Raw genomic sequence first — 17,921 nt, 5'->3', positions numbered from 1 at the left:
ATGCAAACTAGTATACATCATTAGTATGATATCATGCATCTTTGGTTAATTGCGTAAGAGAATATTCCAAGGGAATATTCTGTTATCATCAAATCTGTCATGTTGTTGTAATGCTGTCTAATACTTAGACAATTTTTCTTCACAAACAAACATCATTAATCTGCAAAACAAATATGTTGCCATAAATGACAACCATATTACTTACCTTATTTGATTGATTGGACATATTGCAAACAACTTGTGATCACAATTTTGTCACTTTATGATCTTTTTGACTATCTAGGGGACAAATGGGTTTTTAGGGGTAGTGGCCTAGTATGGCCTTTCATGGTGTCCGTGAAAAACTCTATGTATTTACATTGTTTCTATATTAATATAAAGCTTTTATGTTATGGATAAAAAATAAATAAATCTAAATACCTTAAGTAATGAACCTAATTTAATTGAATAAATATTAATTAAGTAGGTAGATGAATATAATCAATATAATTAATTAAAATATATATAGTGATAAAAGTGGAGTATTAATTAACTTATTCAAGGGACATTTTTAGATGTCTACAAAAGTAGGTTTGGAATGGTTTTTCTTGGCCTATGTATGATTTTTTTCTTTGTCTAGTTGCTTGTAACATATGCCTCTCTTGGGAGAATTTGAGGAAGAGAGGCTTTCAAGGCTCATTAATTTGCGTTCTTTGTAGAAATAATGAAAATAACACTTCTCATTTCTTCTTCTAGTGTTCTTATTAGAGAGAGATCTAACATTGATGGTGGGGAGAATAGAACCATGTTTTTGTTCATGCTACCTCTTTGGTTGAGTTGTGGGAAATTTGGGAGCGATTTTTAGTTAAGTTGTTTTTCTTTAGACAACATGGGTTCTTGGCCCGAATAATATTATATGAAATTTATGGTTAGAAAGGAATCAAAGAATCTTTCATGATACTAAAATTGAAAGCTTTCTTATGCGGAGGAAGATTGTTTGCATACTTCACAAGACTATTTCAACAAAGTGTGACATGAATTCTCCTATGGAATCTTGCGATTTGGCTACAACAAGGAATCTTAATTTAGTCGGTAATGGTATAATTTTTTCTACAAGAGTAGATAGAGACAAACTATGCAAAAAATCACAGAATAGGAAGATGGTTTCCTCCTCTTGAGGGAGTTTTGAAGGTTAATATTAGTGAGTCTTTTGGAAGGAATCCTAGACATGCAATAATTGGTAGCATTGGCAAAAGCAAGGATGAGAATGTTGTGTTCCTTTTCTCCATTTAGAAAGGACAACATTCAAGTCCTTAGCTATTTTACATGGTATTGATAGAGGGTGCTCTTTAAGTTGGAGAAGGATTGTCTTTGAGTTTGATTCAAAGATTGTGGTTGCCATGTTGAATGATTGTCACTTAGATGATTTTTTTTGGTAGTTAGCCTTGATAACTAAGAAAATCCTAAATCTTTTCAAAGCTTTGGATTATATTTCCTTTTGTCATATTCTTAGGGAGTTGAATAAAGTGATGATTGCCTCACTAAGTGGACTTGCTCTACCTCTAGATTGTTTAAAGCTAACGAGAAAGTTAATTAGAGTTAATGGAAACTTGTAATTGTTCCTTAATGAACTTGTTGTACTTACCTCTTAAAAATTAATAATTTACATGAAGCTTTTTACTTTACCTTATTTAATTTAATTTTAAAGAAGTTAATAATTCTAAATAATATAATAAATAATATGCATGATTGAAACTAAAAGTCCAACTATTAATTAAAATATAGATAGAAACGAACTATTTATTATTATCTCTTACAAAAACTATCTCACATCTACTCCTAAGAAAACTCAACACAAGTTAAATATCTTATTTTTACCAAAAAACTATCTCACATCTACTTCATAAGAAAACTCATCACAACCGAGATATCTATTATTACTTTAAGTTAAAAAAAGTTAATAATTCCAAATAATATGATAAATAATAGACATGATTGAAACTAAAAGTCTAACTCTAAATAAAAAAGTAGATACAAATGAACTATTTATTATTATTTCTTGTAAATACTATCTCACATCTCACATGATAAATCTACTCTTAAAAAACTAGACACAAGCGAAATATCTATTTAAAAAAAACTATCTCGCATCTGCTTATAAAAAAAAAAAAAACCTCACATACTTATTATTTGTTATATTAAAAAAAATAAAAAACAAATCTCACATCCTCTTCATAGAAAGTACAAAACTCTTACCAACTAAATTGTTTATTATATCTTTTCAAAGCATAATAATAGGAATTTAACCACCCGTGGGGGAACATTCGGGAAAGTTCGATGAAGGTGAAGAAGCATTAAACTTTTGGCACATCTTTAAATTTGACAAGGTTGATAAACATATTGTTCAATTTTCATTTGCAAAGAAACCAAATAAAATGGAGAATCTGGTCCTCAGAATCATTTGACGGGAGATGTGGACAAGGATCCCGACCTTGTCGATATTCTCTTTTCCACGTACGAAAGGCGTGTGTACTTTGACAAACACGTAATGATGCATTTAACACACGCTGAACAACTTTAAAGCTGCACCTTCAATGGACGAGAGGCGGCGAATTAATTTGCATTTGACTATCAAGAAGAGAAGAGTCTGAGATTATGCCCACTTTAATTAAATCAGAACGGAATGAGATTTTCATCGCCTGCAGCAGCAGAAATGGATGTGATGGAACACAGCGCTGACTTTTTGAAGCCCGCGTCCAGAGACAGAAATGATGGGCGGTCATATGCGCTGATTGTTCTCAATTATGAGCTCCCTGCTTTCACACACGCTCTCTGGGATCGAGGTACAAGTTCCACGCAGAAAAGGTTTTGTTTTCTTGATTTGTTTTGAGGATGAGGGGTACATGAATTTTCGGTGAATTCCAGGTTTTTCTTTTTATTTTTTTTAGAGAAGGAAATATTTTTTTTGTGATGCAGCGCAGCTACGGCTGTGTGCCGACGGAGGAGCCAATCGCGTGTACGATGAAATGCCTAAATTTTTTCCTCAGGAAGATCCCGCAATGGTTCGTCAGAGGTACGCGTTTTTTCGGAGGAGTTACCCTGGTATTGAATGCCTTGCAAAATGTAACCAAGGAGAATTTGAGCCTGTGTGAATTGAACCCGAGTTCTTTTAGAAATCTTGCATGCATTTAATTTTGTAGCTATTTATACAGTCGATTAAATTGACGGTCACCCATGCCTTTTTAAAACGTTTTTTTAATTGTAGTTTCCCTTCAAATACTAAAGGTGTCGAGTGGCTCCTCTACCAAGGTATTGAGTAATTGCTCCCCATAAAGCTTGACACCTGCCCGCTGTAATGCCCGTCATTCACATCACAATGACACCCAACTCCTTAGTTTGAAGGCGTGGGAGAGGAGTGTGCAGTGAATGCATTCCACTCTGCCTCTACTTCTGCAATCAGCGACAGTAAATCATCAAGGACCTCATTCTCAGACTTGTCAAAGGCTTCTGGAACACACACAACCTTGAGCATGGGGCTCTCTCTCGTTTCCTTGAGCTTTGTAATTGTTGTGCTCCTAATATCTCCCAGTCGCCAGCTGCGCTGTATCCTCTTGTGGTTTCTTTCCACCAAGGGTAAACATCTCTATCAACAAAACGTACATTTTTGTGAGAAAAGAGCCCTCTGTCAAGATCGCATCATTTTCCTCTTACTGAAACGGAGTCTGTCAAAGATACCCCATTTTTTTTTTTCAAATTTCTCTTTTTCAACATTTATGATATGACACAAAACCTCTAACTTCTCGTCCATACAAAATAGTTGGTTTGTGAGTAGGAAATTCTCTTCTTTCAATCTCACAAATTTTTCTTTTTTGTAATCCTCCCGAGTCTTGCTCAACTTCTCCCTCACTTGGCTTCAGTATCCTACTCTTCGGCCAAGTCTAAATGGTCAAGAAATTCTTCAATAATAAAGTCAACGTCATCATCTTATTCGTCCATCTCTGCTCAAGCCAAACTGGCTCTGATACCAATTGTTGAACTTACAAATTGCAGAAAAGAAAATAAATAAAATAAATTAACACACACATGTACTCAGAAAAATAACACACAGAAACAGCAACATAAATTTATAATGGTTCATCCAGCAACTGTACTACATCCACTCTTCAAGTAGAGTATATCTCTATTCCTTAATCTCTGTTACAATATTGCAGCATGAGCATTACATTTTAATTGTACTTTCTAAGCATACACAATGGAAGAGGAACGGCGAGAATATAGACAGTTAGGAGTTACAAAAAGGAATAAAAATGATTGGGCTTCATTGTCAGAGCAGTTACCAACAGTACCGTTACATGTTGTTTATGCACATATACTCAGAAAAATGATACACAGAAACAGCAACATAAATTTATGGTGGTTCATCCAGCAACTGGACTACTTCCAATCTTCAAGTAGAGGATATCTCTATTACTTAATCTCTGTTACAACATTGCAGCATGGGCATTACATTTTAATAGTACTTCCTAAGCATACAACATGGAAGAGGAACAGTGAGAATATAGACAGTTAGGAGTTACAAAAAAGAATAAAAATGATTGAGCTTCATTGTCAGAACAGTTACCAACAGTACCGTTACATGTTGTTTATGCACAGGTGTATTATGGACTGGAGTGAGGAGGATCGCGACTTGTTAATTACAGCAAGCGTTTTATGCTCAAAATGACTAAATCTGAAGACTGATCTGAAATGTTTGTCTTTAGACAATTGCATACTGTTTTTAATCCCGAAGTGTTTTCTGGATTGGAGAGTGGCAAGGAGAGCTTAAGGGCATTTTTGCATGTATTGATAAAAGAGGTCAATTGGTTTAGGAACTTTAACAGAATAGTGTAAGTTTGGTAAATCCCTCCTTGCCTTTAGACTTTGAGCCAATAAACCCACTGATTTGGTCGAGGATTTTCTTTGAGTAACAGAAGAGAACTGAACGTCGAAAATTCCTGAATTAGCATAAGGACCCCTGGAGTCTAGCCAATAGAATGTTCATCTGGTTGAAAGTTTGCTTTGAGTGCATTTGGAACCTTGATAGGCACATTATGGTCACCATGTGCTATCTCTAAAAATGGTATGTTTATTCAAGGACCTGTTTAAACTGTAACTTTGATCCTCATACTGGTCTAACTGTGCAGATTGCACAATCTTCTTATTTCATATAAAACCGTTTTAAAGGCTATTAATACATTGCCCTTTGATTAGGCATGATTGGTGATCTTTGGGGTGACTATAAGTTAGCATTAACATTAACTAAATTAGTTATGTTTGTTGTTAAAAGAAATCTCCTTCTAGGCACCGATTATGAGAAGGAATTGTGGGCTGACCTAGGTAGGGTCATGTTTCTTTAAGGGACATGCACTTTGGTTATGGTATATAAGGAGAATATTGTTATAGTTAAAGGGCACACAATAGAATACAAGTCTGCTCCTTTAAGCAACTCTGCCACAAATCAAATACTTGCTGTGATAAAAGGACAATTAATATTGTCATCTCATTTCAAGGTCAGACATTAAGGAAGATCAGAATAACAAGCATAAGAAGGTATTATCTTAGATTTGATTATTCAGAATTTGCAGAACTTTACATGGTATCAGAGTGCTGGTAGTCAAATGTAGGCTCTGCAAATTAAACAATTAGACTTAGTATATCTAGCATCATTTTCCTATCTTCGATGGCATACACAATTAGAGCCGAGGACAGGTTTGACGGGAAAGAACAATTTGATGCTTAGAAATTTAGAATCATGATGATTCTTGAAGAAAATGATGTAAAACAGTTTGTTGATTCAGCATCGATGAATTCTTGCTTCCTAAGGGTTGCCAGTCTAAGATATGAACTTGCAAGTATAGGAACCATAATTGATGACAAAGAATTAACACTGATGGCTATAGATGGATTACCAGATTCAAGGGAAACATTCACACAAGGAGTAAGTGCTAGAGACAATCTTCCTGACTTCAATAGACTTAAGGGAGATTGTCTTCAGGAAGACTCCTGAAAACTTAAGAAAGTGGGAAAGTTGAAAACTGAAGACGAAGAACTTCATGTTCTCAACACAAATTCTTATAAAGGTAAGAAGAAACGCTTCAAGAAGAGGAAAGTTAATCAAAAGAATGACAAACCTAAGAAAGATTTATCCAAAATAAATTCTTCAAATGCGAAAAGTTTGGACACTATAGATCTAATTGCCTTGAGAATTCTAAACAAGTGAATTGTACAAACATTACTAGTGAAGAAGATAACTATGATCTTGAGAATCCTGTATTCTATTCAACACTATTAAATGAAATCTCAAGTAAGGCATGGGTGATTGATAGTGGATCATCTCGACATATTACAGGATACAGAGAAGCACTAGACTCTATATTAGAAAAAATTAATGGCGAAGTCACCATTGTTGATAATTTAGCACATTTCATCAAAGGAATTGGAAATTGCACTTTGAAACTAAAGTCGGGTAGTTCTCTTCTTCTCAAAGGAGTACTCTATGTGCCAGGAATAAAAAGGAATCTAATATCAGTTACAACACTTGAAGGTGATGGACATAATATTGCATTCATGGATGGTAAAGTAATGACCTGGGCTAAGAACTCATCATTTAAGAAAGCAAAATTGATTGGTCAAAGAAAGGGGTACTTGTATGAATTAAATTCAGAACCTAGTCAACCTATTCAAGCCTTAATTCATGAAGCTACTGATATAAATGAAATATGGCACAGAAGGTTATGACATCTAAATTTCAAAACCTTATCAACTATGGTGAAGATGGTTACTAGTTTACCTAAACTGAATAAAGATCACTCAAGCATATGCAAAGGATGCGCTTTGGGTAAGAACAACAAAAGTCCATTTCATGATAGCACTAGAAACACTAACAATGTTTTGGAATTAATCCACTCAGATTTATGTGGACCTATGTTTGTTCCTTCTCTTAGAGGATTCTGGTACTATATACTTTTTATAGATGGCTTCTCTAGAAAAATTTGGATTTCTTAAAATGTAAAGAATCAGAAGAAATTCTTAAGAGATTTAAAGAATAGAAAACCTTAATTGAAAAACTAGTAGAGCATAAAATTAAAACTCTTAGGACTGATAATGGAGGGGAATATACCTCAGATTTGTTTAAAGAGTTTTGTAAAGAAACAAGAATTAAGAGGGAGTATTCCGTTCCTTATAACCCACAACAAAACAGGGTAGTAGAAAGGAAGAATAGGACAATTATAGAAGTTGCAAGTGCTATGATATTTGATCAAAATCTAAAAATATTATCTTTGGGCAAAAGTCTCTTGTACTGCTGTCTATATTCAAAACACAAGTCCTCACTCCTACCTTAGAGATAAAACTCCTGAAGAAGTCCTTACTAAGGTTAAACCTAATATAAGTCATCTTAGGATTTTTGGGTGTCCAGTATATAGACGTATTCCAAAAGAAAAAAGAGAACTAGGTTAGAGCCCTTCGGGAGAAAAGGTATTTTTGTTGGGTATAGTGAAATATTTAAAGCCAATAGTATTTTCATACCCAGTCAGAAAAATATTGAACTTAGTAGGGATGCAATATTTGAGAAGATTTCAAAAGAGCTCTTTTGAAGAACCCTCTCTCTTACCTAGTTCTGAAGGAAATACTAAGTCTGAGTCTCAGAGGGAGAACATTGAAGAAATTGAAGATGAAATTCAAAACCTCAATCTTGAAGAAACCCAAAATTCTAAGAAAAGACCACTTTGGGCCATTAAGATAGTAGAGGAAGCACAAGACTTCATTGCACCATCTGGAACATTCAAAGAAAGCAAAAGACTTAAAAGATTTTCTAGTTATGCAACAAATATGAATGATTTATCTAAATCAAAACCAACCGATGTTTTAGATGCTATTAAACATATAGCTTGGAAGGATGCCGGGACAAAAGAATACCAATCCATTTTGAAAAATGATGTTTGAGAAATTGTTCCAAGACCTGAAGAAAAATTTGTTATTTCTTCCAAGTGGATATTTATAATCAAGCATGTTGCTAACGGTAGGATTGAAAAATATAAAGCCAAATTTGTAGCTAGGGGATTCTCTGAAATAGAAGGTATTGATTATGAAGAAACCTTTGCTCCTATTGCCAGATACACCTTCGTAAGAGTAGTCCTAGCTATTGCAGCATCAAAGGGATGGAAAGTACATCAGATGGATGTAAAAACAACATTTCTGAATGGAAAGATTACAAAAGAGGTATATTTGGAGGTATAATCAAGCATGCTGCTACTGGTAGGATTGAAAAATATAAAGCTAGATTCGTAGCTAGGGGATTCTCTCAGAAGGAAGGGATTGATTATGAAGAAACTTTTGCTTCTGTTGCCAGATACAGCTCCGCAAGAGTAGTCCTAGCTATTGCAACATCAAAGGGATGGAAAGTACGTCAGATGGATGTAAAAACAACATTTCTGAATGGAAAGATTACGGAAGAGGTATATTTGGAGTAATTGAAGGATTTGAAACTCATAACCCTAAAATTTTTGTTTGCAGGCTCAAGAAAGCTCTCTATACGCTTAAATAAGCTCCAAGGGCATGGTATGAAAGAATTGATAAGTATCTCACCGGCTTAGGATTCTCCAAGAATGAAGCTGATCCAAATCTATATTATAAAAGGGATAAAGATGATATGGTAATTTTGATACTGTATGTTGATGATTTACCAATAATAGGTGATGATCATCTCATAGATCAATGCAAGAAAGATCTAATCAAAGAATTTGAGATGAAAGATTTAGGACTCCATTACTTCCTAGGACTGGAAGTATGGCAAAATTCTAACAACATCATACTCAATCAAGGAAAGTATACAATAGACATCTTGAATAGATTTGGAATGTGGAACTGTAGGCCTATGTCTTCTCCCATGGAGACTAATTCACATAAACTTAAGGAAGCAGTAGCAGAATCACTTTCCATAGATTACACTCTTTACAGATAGATGATTGGGTCCCTTATGTACTTGGCAAATATAAGACCTGACATTTGCTATGTTGTTAATGCATTAAGTTAGTTTATGTGTGAGCCAAAGGAGATTCACCTAGTTTCAGTCAAACACATCATGAGATACTTACAAGGCACTCTTAGCCTTGGGCTCAAGTATGAGAAAGTTGAATTAGACCTACATGGATACACAGGCCTAGATTGGGCTGGAAGTGTTACTAACAGGAAAAACACTTTAGGATGTTGTTTCAGTTTAGGTTCAGCAATGATATCATATATATGTAGAAAGCAGTCTTCAATGGCACAAAGTTGCACAAAAGTCAAATACATTGTAGTAGCGATGGCCTTTCAGGAAGCAGTTTGGCTTAGAAAGTTACTTGGGATTATTTAGTCAAGCCATGAATCCTACAATTATTCATTGTGATAATCAGAGTTCAATCAAGCTTTCTGTAAATCCAGTTTTTCATGATAGGTCTAAACATATTGAAATTCCTTACCATTATGTAAGAGATATGCTAGTCAGGAATATTGTAAAATTAGAATACATTTGCATTGCAGATTAGACAACAAAAATTCTCACCAAACATCTCTCTCGAGTGAAGATAGATCATTTCAGAAAAATACTTGGTATGGTTGAATTGTAATTCATTTGTATTCTTTAAATTATTAAAAAAATAATTTTATTGTCAAGCTATTGACTGTTATGGGCTCCACCATTTGTATTCATTATTTTAGAGGTACACTTGTATGGAAGACATTATGAGAGATGACGATCTCTTAGATAATGTGCTAAACAATAGAGATCTACCGTGAGATCTAGATGAGTTCAAGATCACATTGTGATATAGACATTGTTATGCCTATAAGTCACAATTTGGATAGAGGAAGAATTTTATTATTCTATGGAGTTTATCCTATGTTCTGGTAGATCTTAACTCTGGATCATGTTGTGATATAGGAATGCCAGTACCTATGAGTCACAACTTGGATAAATGAAGAATTTAATTATTCTCTGGATGTTATCCAATATATTGTATTCATTGCAATACTGTTATCAATAGTATAAGTGATATGTCATATCACAAATATAGTAACATGACAAAGGATCATGTGTTCAATAATACCACATGCTAAGAAGAAGATTCAGATAGATATAGAGTATCATTCTATGCTTATTCATCGTAATTGATGATGCTAGATATGTTATCTCTCAATATGATTATCAAGTTAAGAGGGAGTGTTAAAACTATAACTTCGATCCTCATACTGGTTTGACTATGCAGATCGCACAATCCTCTTATTTCATATAAAACCATTTTAAAAGCTATTAATACATTGCCCCTTGATTAGGCATGATCGATAATCTTTGGGGTGACTATAAGTTAGCATTGATATTAACTAAATTAGTTATGTTTGTTGTTAAAATAAATCTTTTTCTAGGCACCGATTATGAGAAGGCATTGTGGGCTGACCTAGATAGGGTCATGTCTCTTTAAGGGACATGCCCTTTGGTTATGGTATATACGGAGGGTATTGTTGTAGTTAAAGGGAACACAATAGAATACAAGTCTGCTCCTTTAAGCAACTTTGCCACAAATCGAATACTTGCTGTGATAAATATCTTCAAAAGGACAATTAATATTGTCATCTCATTTCAAGGTCAGACATTAAGGAAGATCAGAACAACAAGCATAAGAAGGTATTATCTCAGATCTGATTATTCAGAATTTGCAGAACTTTACAAGATTTCCTTTGATTGACATGAGGAGAGAAGTGAGTAACGACATTTATTTGGTTGAGGATTTCCTTTGATTCATAGGGAGAGGATTGATTGCCAGCAAACAGTTTATTTGTTTGAGGATTTCCTTTGATTAATAGGAGAGGAGTGAGTGCCAACAAATCCCAAAAGTGGTATTATGGCCATTAGGCACTAAGCCTTTGAACCATTTGTTTGGCCAAGGATTCCTCTAGCCAAGAGGGAGAGGAGTGGTGATGACGAAACTGCTTTTGTTGCTGGTTGAGGCCTCATGTTGCATGTATTTTTGCCCTAATATTAGTATCTTTGCCTTATTTAGCTGAAGAACATTTGATGCCACGGGAACTAATGATTGCAAGAATTGTATGGGCAGATTTTTATCAATTTCTAGTATAGTTCACGGAGCATTGAAACTTTTTGACATTTTGACACATTTTCAACTTTTTACCCAGACATGTTTTATAGAAAATTTAATGTACTAAGAAGGTCAAGGACTTCCCTTGACCAGGGAAAGGAAATAGTGGGCATTTATGCATTTAATTGATTGAGAAATTTAGGTGTTATTTATGTTGGAGAACATTTTGGTTTTACCCAAAGGGAGAGAAGTGATCATGGGGAAACCTTTGAATTGATTGAGGAATTCAAGTGATTTGTGTGTTGGAGAACACTTATAGTGAGAGAATTGAGTGTTGGTGAGCCCTGAAACTGATGTCTAGGGCTTAGGGAACTAGGCCTACACACGTGTTTTTGAATGAGGACTTCCTACATATTTTTGCAATTGAGGACTTCCTACATATCATTTTTTTGATTGTGGATTCCTTTCAACTGATAGTGAGGGGAGTGAGCATTGGAGAGATTGCTTAGTCAAGATCTTTCAACCAACAGAGAAGAGCTTTATGGTAACTCTAGAAGTTAGAAGTCTGTAATCGTCCATTTGTGTAATCATTTATGAAAGGGTGATTTTCATGTCAACTTTGTAGAAGTTTCTATGGACTAGCTGTTTAACTTTGATGATAAAAATGCTTGGTGAAAAGTATGAGATATTTTCCACAGTTAGTCAAATTATGATATTTATGTTAAGATTCAGCTGCATGGTCTAAGTCAAACTCATTGATCCATATTTAAATAATGTTTTTTTTGCATCTTGTAAATACTCGAAACTAGAATGTTTGAATGTATCATCATAAAATGCTTTCAGATTTTTGGCTATTTTATTACTTTATTTCCTTTTTTATGTCATTTTAGTTTTCTTTACCATCCATTGATCTTGCTATTGTAATCACAATAAAAAACCATTTACCTGAAAAGAAAAAAAATCTCTTTGCATTTGTATTGTACTAAGAGTTGAGATTAATGTCTTTGTGATATTGCTGTTAGGATCTAACCATGTAGCTTTTGAGTCAAACTCATTCACCCATGTTTCATTAGTAGTGGTTCACATGAACCCATCTCTTGTGAGAATGAATGGAACACTTAGCACTCATGGAGGTGAAGCATTGGGACTTCCTGGGAGGTCACCGATCCTAGTGCTACTCCAGCTTGAGTGTGCTTATCTATAGAGTTTCCTCCATGGTAAACCAACTTTGTTTGCAACCCCATTTGCAAAACCTTCACCTAGTGTTGTGCCTTATGAACTATTCATTAGAAAGCCCCTCAAGCTTATGGAGGTGAAGCATTGGGACTTCCTGGGAGGTCACCGATCCTAGTGCTACTCCAGCTTGAGTGTGCTTATCTATAGAGTTTCCTCCATGGTAAACCAACTTTGTTTGCAACCCCATTTGCAAAACCTTCACCTAGTGTTGTGCCTTATGAACCATTCATTAGAAAGCCCCTTAAGCCCCTTAAGCTTGAGGGGCTTTCTAATGAATAGTTCATAAGGCACAACACTTGGTGAAGGGGCTTTCTATTGAATGGTTCATATTACATAAGGCACAACACTTGGTGAAGGTTTTGCAAATGGGGTTGCAAGCAGAGTGGGTAAAGCGAGCTTGAGCTGGAGTAGTACTGGAATGGGTGATCTCTTGGGAAGTCCCAGTGCTTCACCTCTGTGAGCATCACCTAGATCCAATGAGTGCTGAGTGTTCCATTCATTCTCACGAGAGATGGGTTCATGTGAACCACTACTCATGAAACATGGGTTAATGAGTTTGACTCAAGAACTAAACAGTTAAATCCTGATAGCAATATCACAATTCGACTTGCTGTGGAAAAATATCTCCTACTTAGCAATTAATCTCTTTATTTGATAATAACTTTATGTCTTCAAGCTTTGACAGATTATTGAAAGAGATTATTATCCAAAAATTGTTTTTATTCAATTATATGCTATTTTGGCATCCAAATTTGGACGTGGAGGGCTATATTGAACATTACGATGGAAGTAAATTTAACCTTCTTAAACCCTCTATCCAGCGTGTTATTTGTATTTTGAAGTAAAAATTGGGTGCAGATATGTTCCCTTAAAGCTGGGTTGGATCTCTGGTTTCCATGCAAACAATTTACTCAATAAATGTGCTCCCAGTTGTATCGTGCCCTCTATTTGACCCATTAGTTGTCCATTGTGTTCTATTAGTAGCTAATCATTTTGTGATCCCACAAGGACAGGAAAATGTGTTACTTATTGAATGCTGTGTACTTCATTGTTGACAACATGAGGAGGTAGATTAGTAATCTTATTTTTGTAGGATGAATCATTTTTCTATTTCTCTAACTCTATTCACACCATTGAAGCTGTGCATAGAACTTAATTTAGTGTTTTTACAAAGCTATACTTAACAGCACCATGGTCGCACGTATTCCTTGTCTCAAGGTATATGCCTGTGCTATCAGTTTAAATATTATCTGCTCTTTGAGTTTGAAGTCATGTTTCTCTCAAGTAAAAGTATTATTTCTATGGTATGTTATTTATTTTTCTATTTCTTTCTTCAGGGAAAAGGACAGAATCATACAAGATTCCAATTTTTTTTCTGACATAAGAACTTTATGAATTTTGTATAAAATATTAAAATATACATTTTTTGCTATGTGTTTATTGGTGATTTTTCCACGACAACTAACTTTATACATGGTAGATTTTAAATTAAATTTTATTTACATTGCTTACATCTAGAACATTCAACATTTTCATATCATCTTTTCCCATTGCTTTTACAGGTAATCTTAGAACTCAGCCATGCAGACCCAACTAGTTGACATACTTTAAATTACTGCACCTTCGAGTAAATAATGAAGCCACTGGTAATCCAGTACTACCATGTGCTGTTTTCTCAAATACTGAAGACTATCTGTGATTTAGTAGGCTAGATAGCAAGAAGCGGGTGATCGATCTAACAACCTTTCTTTGTCCGCACCCCCAGGGCATTTTATTTTTGGAGATTTAGCTCAACTAAAATAGCCTTCAATCAGGCACATGTTTGGAACTAAAATTTTATTGCTGGAGTTAACAGCTCAACTAAAATAACCTTCAATTGGGCACATGTTTGGAACTATACATATGAGCTCAGTACTGCTATACTTTGAAGTTCAGGATGTGGATTTTATACCTAAATTTGTGGCTTTAACTACTTTTAGGATTTTAAAATTTTAAAATTGTTTCTCTATGCGGAATAATGAAAGCTGAAATTGGAAACCTTGGAAATTAGCATATGGATAAACTTTTGTGGAAGATTTCAGGACCACAGTACAATGAAGTTCAAGGCATGGCAATTCCATCTAAGTTAGTGGCACCTGTTTTTGATTATCACAAAAGCAACCAAATTTCTGTAACCTATTTTACTTTTTTGTATTGAAGTATGTAAATTTCTCCTCTTTAGTTGCACCATCAGCAACATTACTGCAATATATGTGTGTGTGTTCAATGCATATTCTTGTCTTCTTTTGAGTTAATACATACAGTGTCTATTGAAAACCTTAGGAGACACATAAAAGTGGACGAAGGCTTGTTTGGAAAAATATATTTCTGTTTTAATTAGTTTGTTAATGAGAAAGTCTCAGAAGTTCTGTGAAAAGTTGCTTCTGTTATCTAGAGATTGAGACATCTTTGTTGTTACCAGGTATAAACCAGATGCAATCAAAGGAGATTTGGATTCAATTCGGCCTGAGGTTCGAGAATTCTATAATACTATGGTAGGTTTCTTTTTATGAATGATAATTTTGAGGATAGTTATTGGTATTTTATGAATTTTAAACATCTTATGAGGTCAACTCAGCTATTACTGAAAGTTGAAATTATGCTTTAAAACCAAATTCTGAATATGTAAGCCCACAAAAGGCTGATTGGTTTGTGTCTGTATTATCAGGATTCTAGATATTATTTTAACGATTAGTATCTGTTTTTTAAAAGGAAAATAAATTGCATTTTGTCAGGTTATATCATTGAGTGGGATACAAGATAGTGGGAAGTGGGTCTGTCAACTTTTTAGAAAAAGGCTGACCATGTGATACAATGCATCTTTTTTGTTTTAAAGTAGTTGGCTGTTTTTCTTGACTTAATGTATTCTATCTTAAGATCAAAGACTAAGATATTGATTAAGTACTGCAAGTAAATAACAGAGGAAAGAAAAATAATTAGCAAAAGAAGAATCTGAAAATATGACGCTGTCTAAAGTTCACAGGTGCATGAAAATTTCAAAACTACAGGAGGATTAATTTGTTGCTAATAATTATGCATCCCATGGAAGAAAGAAGATTTTAAGTTTTTCTTCTTTTAGGGATAGTGACAGATTGTCAAGATGCAGAAGTTAAGACCTTGGCCCTTAAGTAAATAGAAAAAGAGACTGTTAAAAGTTAACATTTTGTGGGGTTTATCCCTTACAAATCCTTGGATCCTTTCATGTGTGGAGTGCACACTGGAATTGTTTAAAAGTGCAAGATTCAATGGTTCAATTTCAGACTTGTATGATCAAATGATCTGTTTTGTGGTGGCATTTAGAGGCATCCTCATGAAAAACCAGTTATGGAGCATGATTGCAAGTTTATTGTGTGTTGGAGTTCTTTGGTGCATCTGTTGGGGCCTAAATTGCTGGTTCTGGTTAAGCATGCTAGGACCATATTAATAGCACATATTTGTGTCATTAACATAACATTTCCACTATCTTGGCTTTAAAGGAGAGGCATTAAGGGCTTTTTCTCGACACTCCATCTAATTGCTCTTTTCTAGATGATGAATCATAATCAGTAACTTTGATGAAAAAAATACCTAATTTTTCAAAGAAGCTCTTTATTTCATTTATGAATTATCAGATTTGTTCTGCATCAAGCTAGAGGTCAATATCAGTAACTTTTCCATACATCTTATAGGTTGCAGAATCATGAAGTTTCTTAAGGCTGAGAATGTCTGTGAGGGGAAGTTGTTTGTTCAGTTTCAAGTCCTTGGTAACTTGATACTATCCACAGCATTGTTTCAGTGTTGGTGTATCTGTTGGGGCCTAAATTGCTGGTTTCCGTATAGGAGACTACAAATTATGTATTAATTGGTCTTGGTTGTCTGATTAAGGCTGTAGGAGAAATATGAAAAAAGAGCCATAATTGGCACTAACTGTACAAAATTAAAACAGAGCAAATCTGATAATTGACAATAGAAATTTTTTTTGGACTTACTAGAGTTAGAAAGTTTGTATGAGTCGACTTACTATAAATAGTAAATTGTTTTGGTGACTTCCCTAAAGTAGTCATTTTGGAAAGTGTTTAACATGTAGTTGTACGAGTCATGCTAAATTTAGTAAGTGATCTGTAATTCAAACTTTGCAACTTGGTTGTTATATGCATCTCAAATTAATGATTGTTCATGCATTTTGAACATTTCTGTAACTGTGAAAACTCTTGAGAATTAAAGTTGAGAGATTGGCCCATAGTTTTTTACTGGTATATTTTTACTAGGTTTTTTCCACATAAATACTGTGTTGTGTGTGTTTGCTCTTCTCTGCACTTTTCTATACTATTGCATTTTTCATTACAATTCACACAATGCATAATTGACTTTTCACATAAAAAATTACACTACAACTTCTGCATATTCATCTCTGTCATTGAAAGAGAATGATAGCTCGAGCAATATTAATTTTTTTGTTTCATCCAAATCTTGAATTAATACTTGTCTTTTTTCCTCTTCATTCATTAACACAGCCCAGCTCTGTGGAATTAATGCACACATATATCTTTCATACTGGATACTAAATTGATTGCCAGAATTAAAACAGCTCAAGGACACAGAGATAGTTATTGCTGCCCAGAAAAGACTTAAACGCATAGTCATTGACTCCAAAAATGCTACAAGTTGCTAAATCATCACATGCCACAGAATTGCCTGAATAATTAACAATATATATTTTCAGTATCAAATGTCCTTATATTTCAGGAAATGATTAACATTTTCTATTACGCTATCTTTGACACATTTTTTATTGGCACACGACTTCATTGCAAACATCAAAAACTACTCTCAAATCAGTAGCCAGGTGTTATATTCCTCCAATCAAGATCTTTAACTGCCTAAAATATGCAGAAATAAATAACACACGATACCTTAAAATGATAGTTCTATCCCCTTGTGCATTTTCATAATATGACATATACCACCAAGCTGTATGCACAAAGACTTTCTAACAAAAACAGCTCCTCTCAACAAAAACTCGACCCAGTTGTTTAATGCTACACATAATAAAAGCATGCATTAACACATCTGAGACGACACCATCATGCCTCCATGTACACCATTCATAGACCAGATGCCCAAGTCGAAATAGTCAACACTACCCAACACTTAAAGTAATGTATGGCTCAAAGAAAAACTCTCATGCGAACAATTAAGAAGCTATCAAATTAAATCCACCATTTGCTAGACTTGGGCTACTGCACCCCAAATAGGAGAAACAAACAAATGAAATGAGTCACATGAAAATGCCAAGTTATGATTTTGAGGCTTACCATGAGTTCATATGGGAGAACACCATATTTTAATTTAGCCACCATAACAAAATCATGGACAATAACTAATTGATAACACTTGATGACATGTCAGTCCAACAGGCAGGTGAAGTAGACAAGTAGGCAGTTGAGGCAAACATCCAACTAGCTCAAGGGGAGCTGCTTTCACTTCTAGTGATCTTATCACCAACCAACCATACTTCCAGGAAGTCTGACAGTCAGAGGACCTTTGTAGTCAACTTTTCTGCTATGTAATTGT

General features: G+C 34.6%; 1 protein-coding gene across 3 annotated transcripts in view; it reads left to right on the top strand.

Moving 5' to 3' along the window:
• Positions 1 to 2,566: 2,566 nt before the first annotated feature.
• Positions 2,567 to 17,921, top strand: part of LOC149576387 (thiamine pyrophosphokinase 1-like) — a 57,383-nt gene continuing 42,028 nt past the window's right edge. For 2 of the 3 annotated variants that reach the window (XM_089817118.1, XM_089817117.1), the window contains exons 1-3: positions 2,567 to 2,822; positions 2,956 to 3,052; positions 14,791 to 14,863. In XM_089817118.1, the coding sequence (XP_089673244.1) occupies positions 2,663 to 2,822; positions 2,956 to 3,052; positions 14,791 to 14,863 (330 nt within the window). In that variant the 5' untranslated portion in view covers positions 2,567 to 2,662. The remainder of the gene's footprint in view (positions 2,823 to 2,955; positions 3,053 to 14,790; positions 14,864 to 17,921) is intronic. The other variant, XM_089817124.1, reaches the window with a different exon arrangement.

This window comes from Cupressus sempervirens, chromosome 1, assembly GCF_028749045.1.
Source record: "Cupressus sempervirens isolate cs-2001-9-10 chromosome 1, ASM2874904v1, whole genome shotgun sequence".
Taxonomy (NCBI): domain Eukaryota; kingdom Viridiplantae; phylum Streptophyta; class Pinopsida; order Cupressales; family Cupressaceae; genus Cupressus; species Cupressus sempervirens.
Note: the sequence above shows the minus strand (reverse complement) of the source record. Positions and strands in the feature narration are given on the sequence as shown.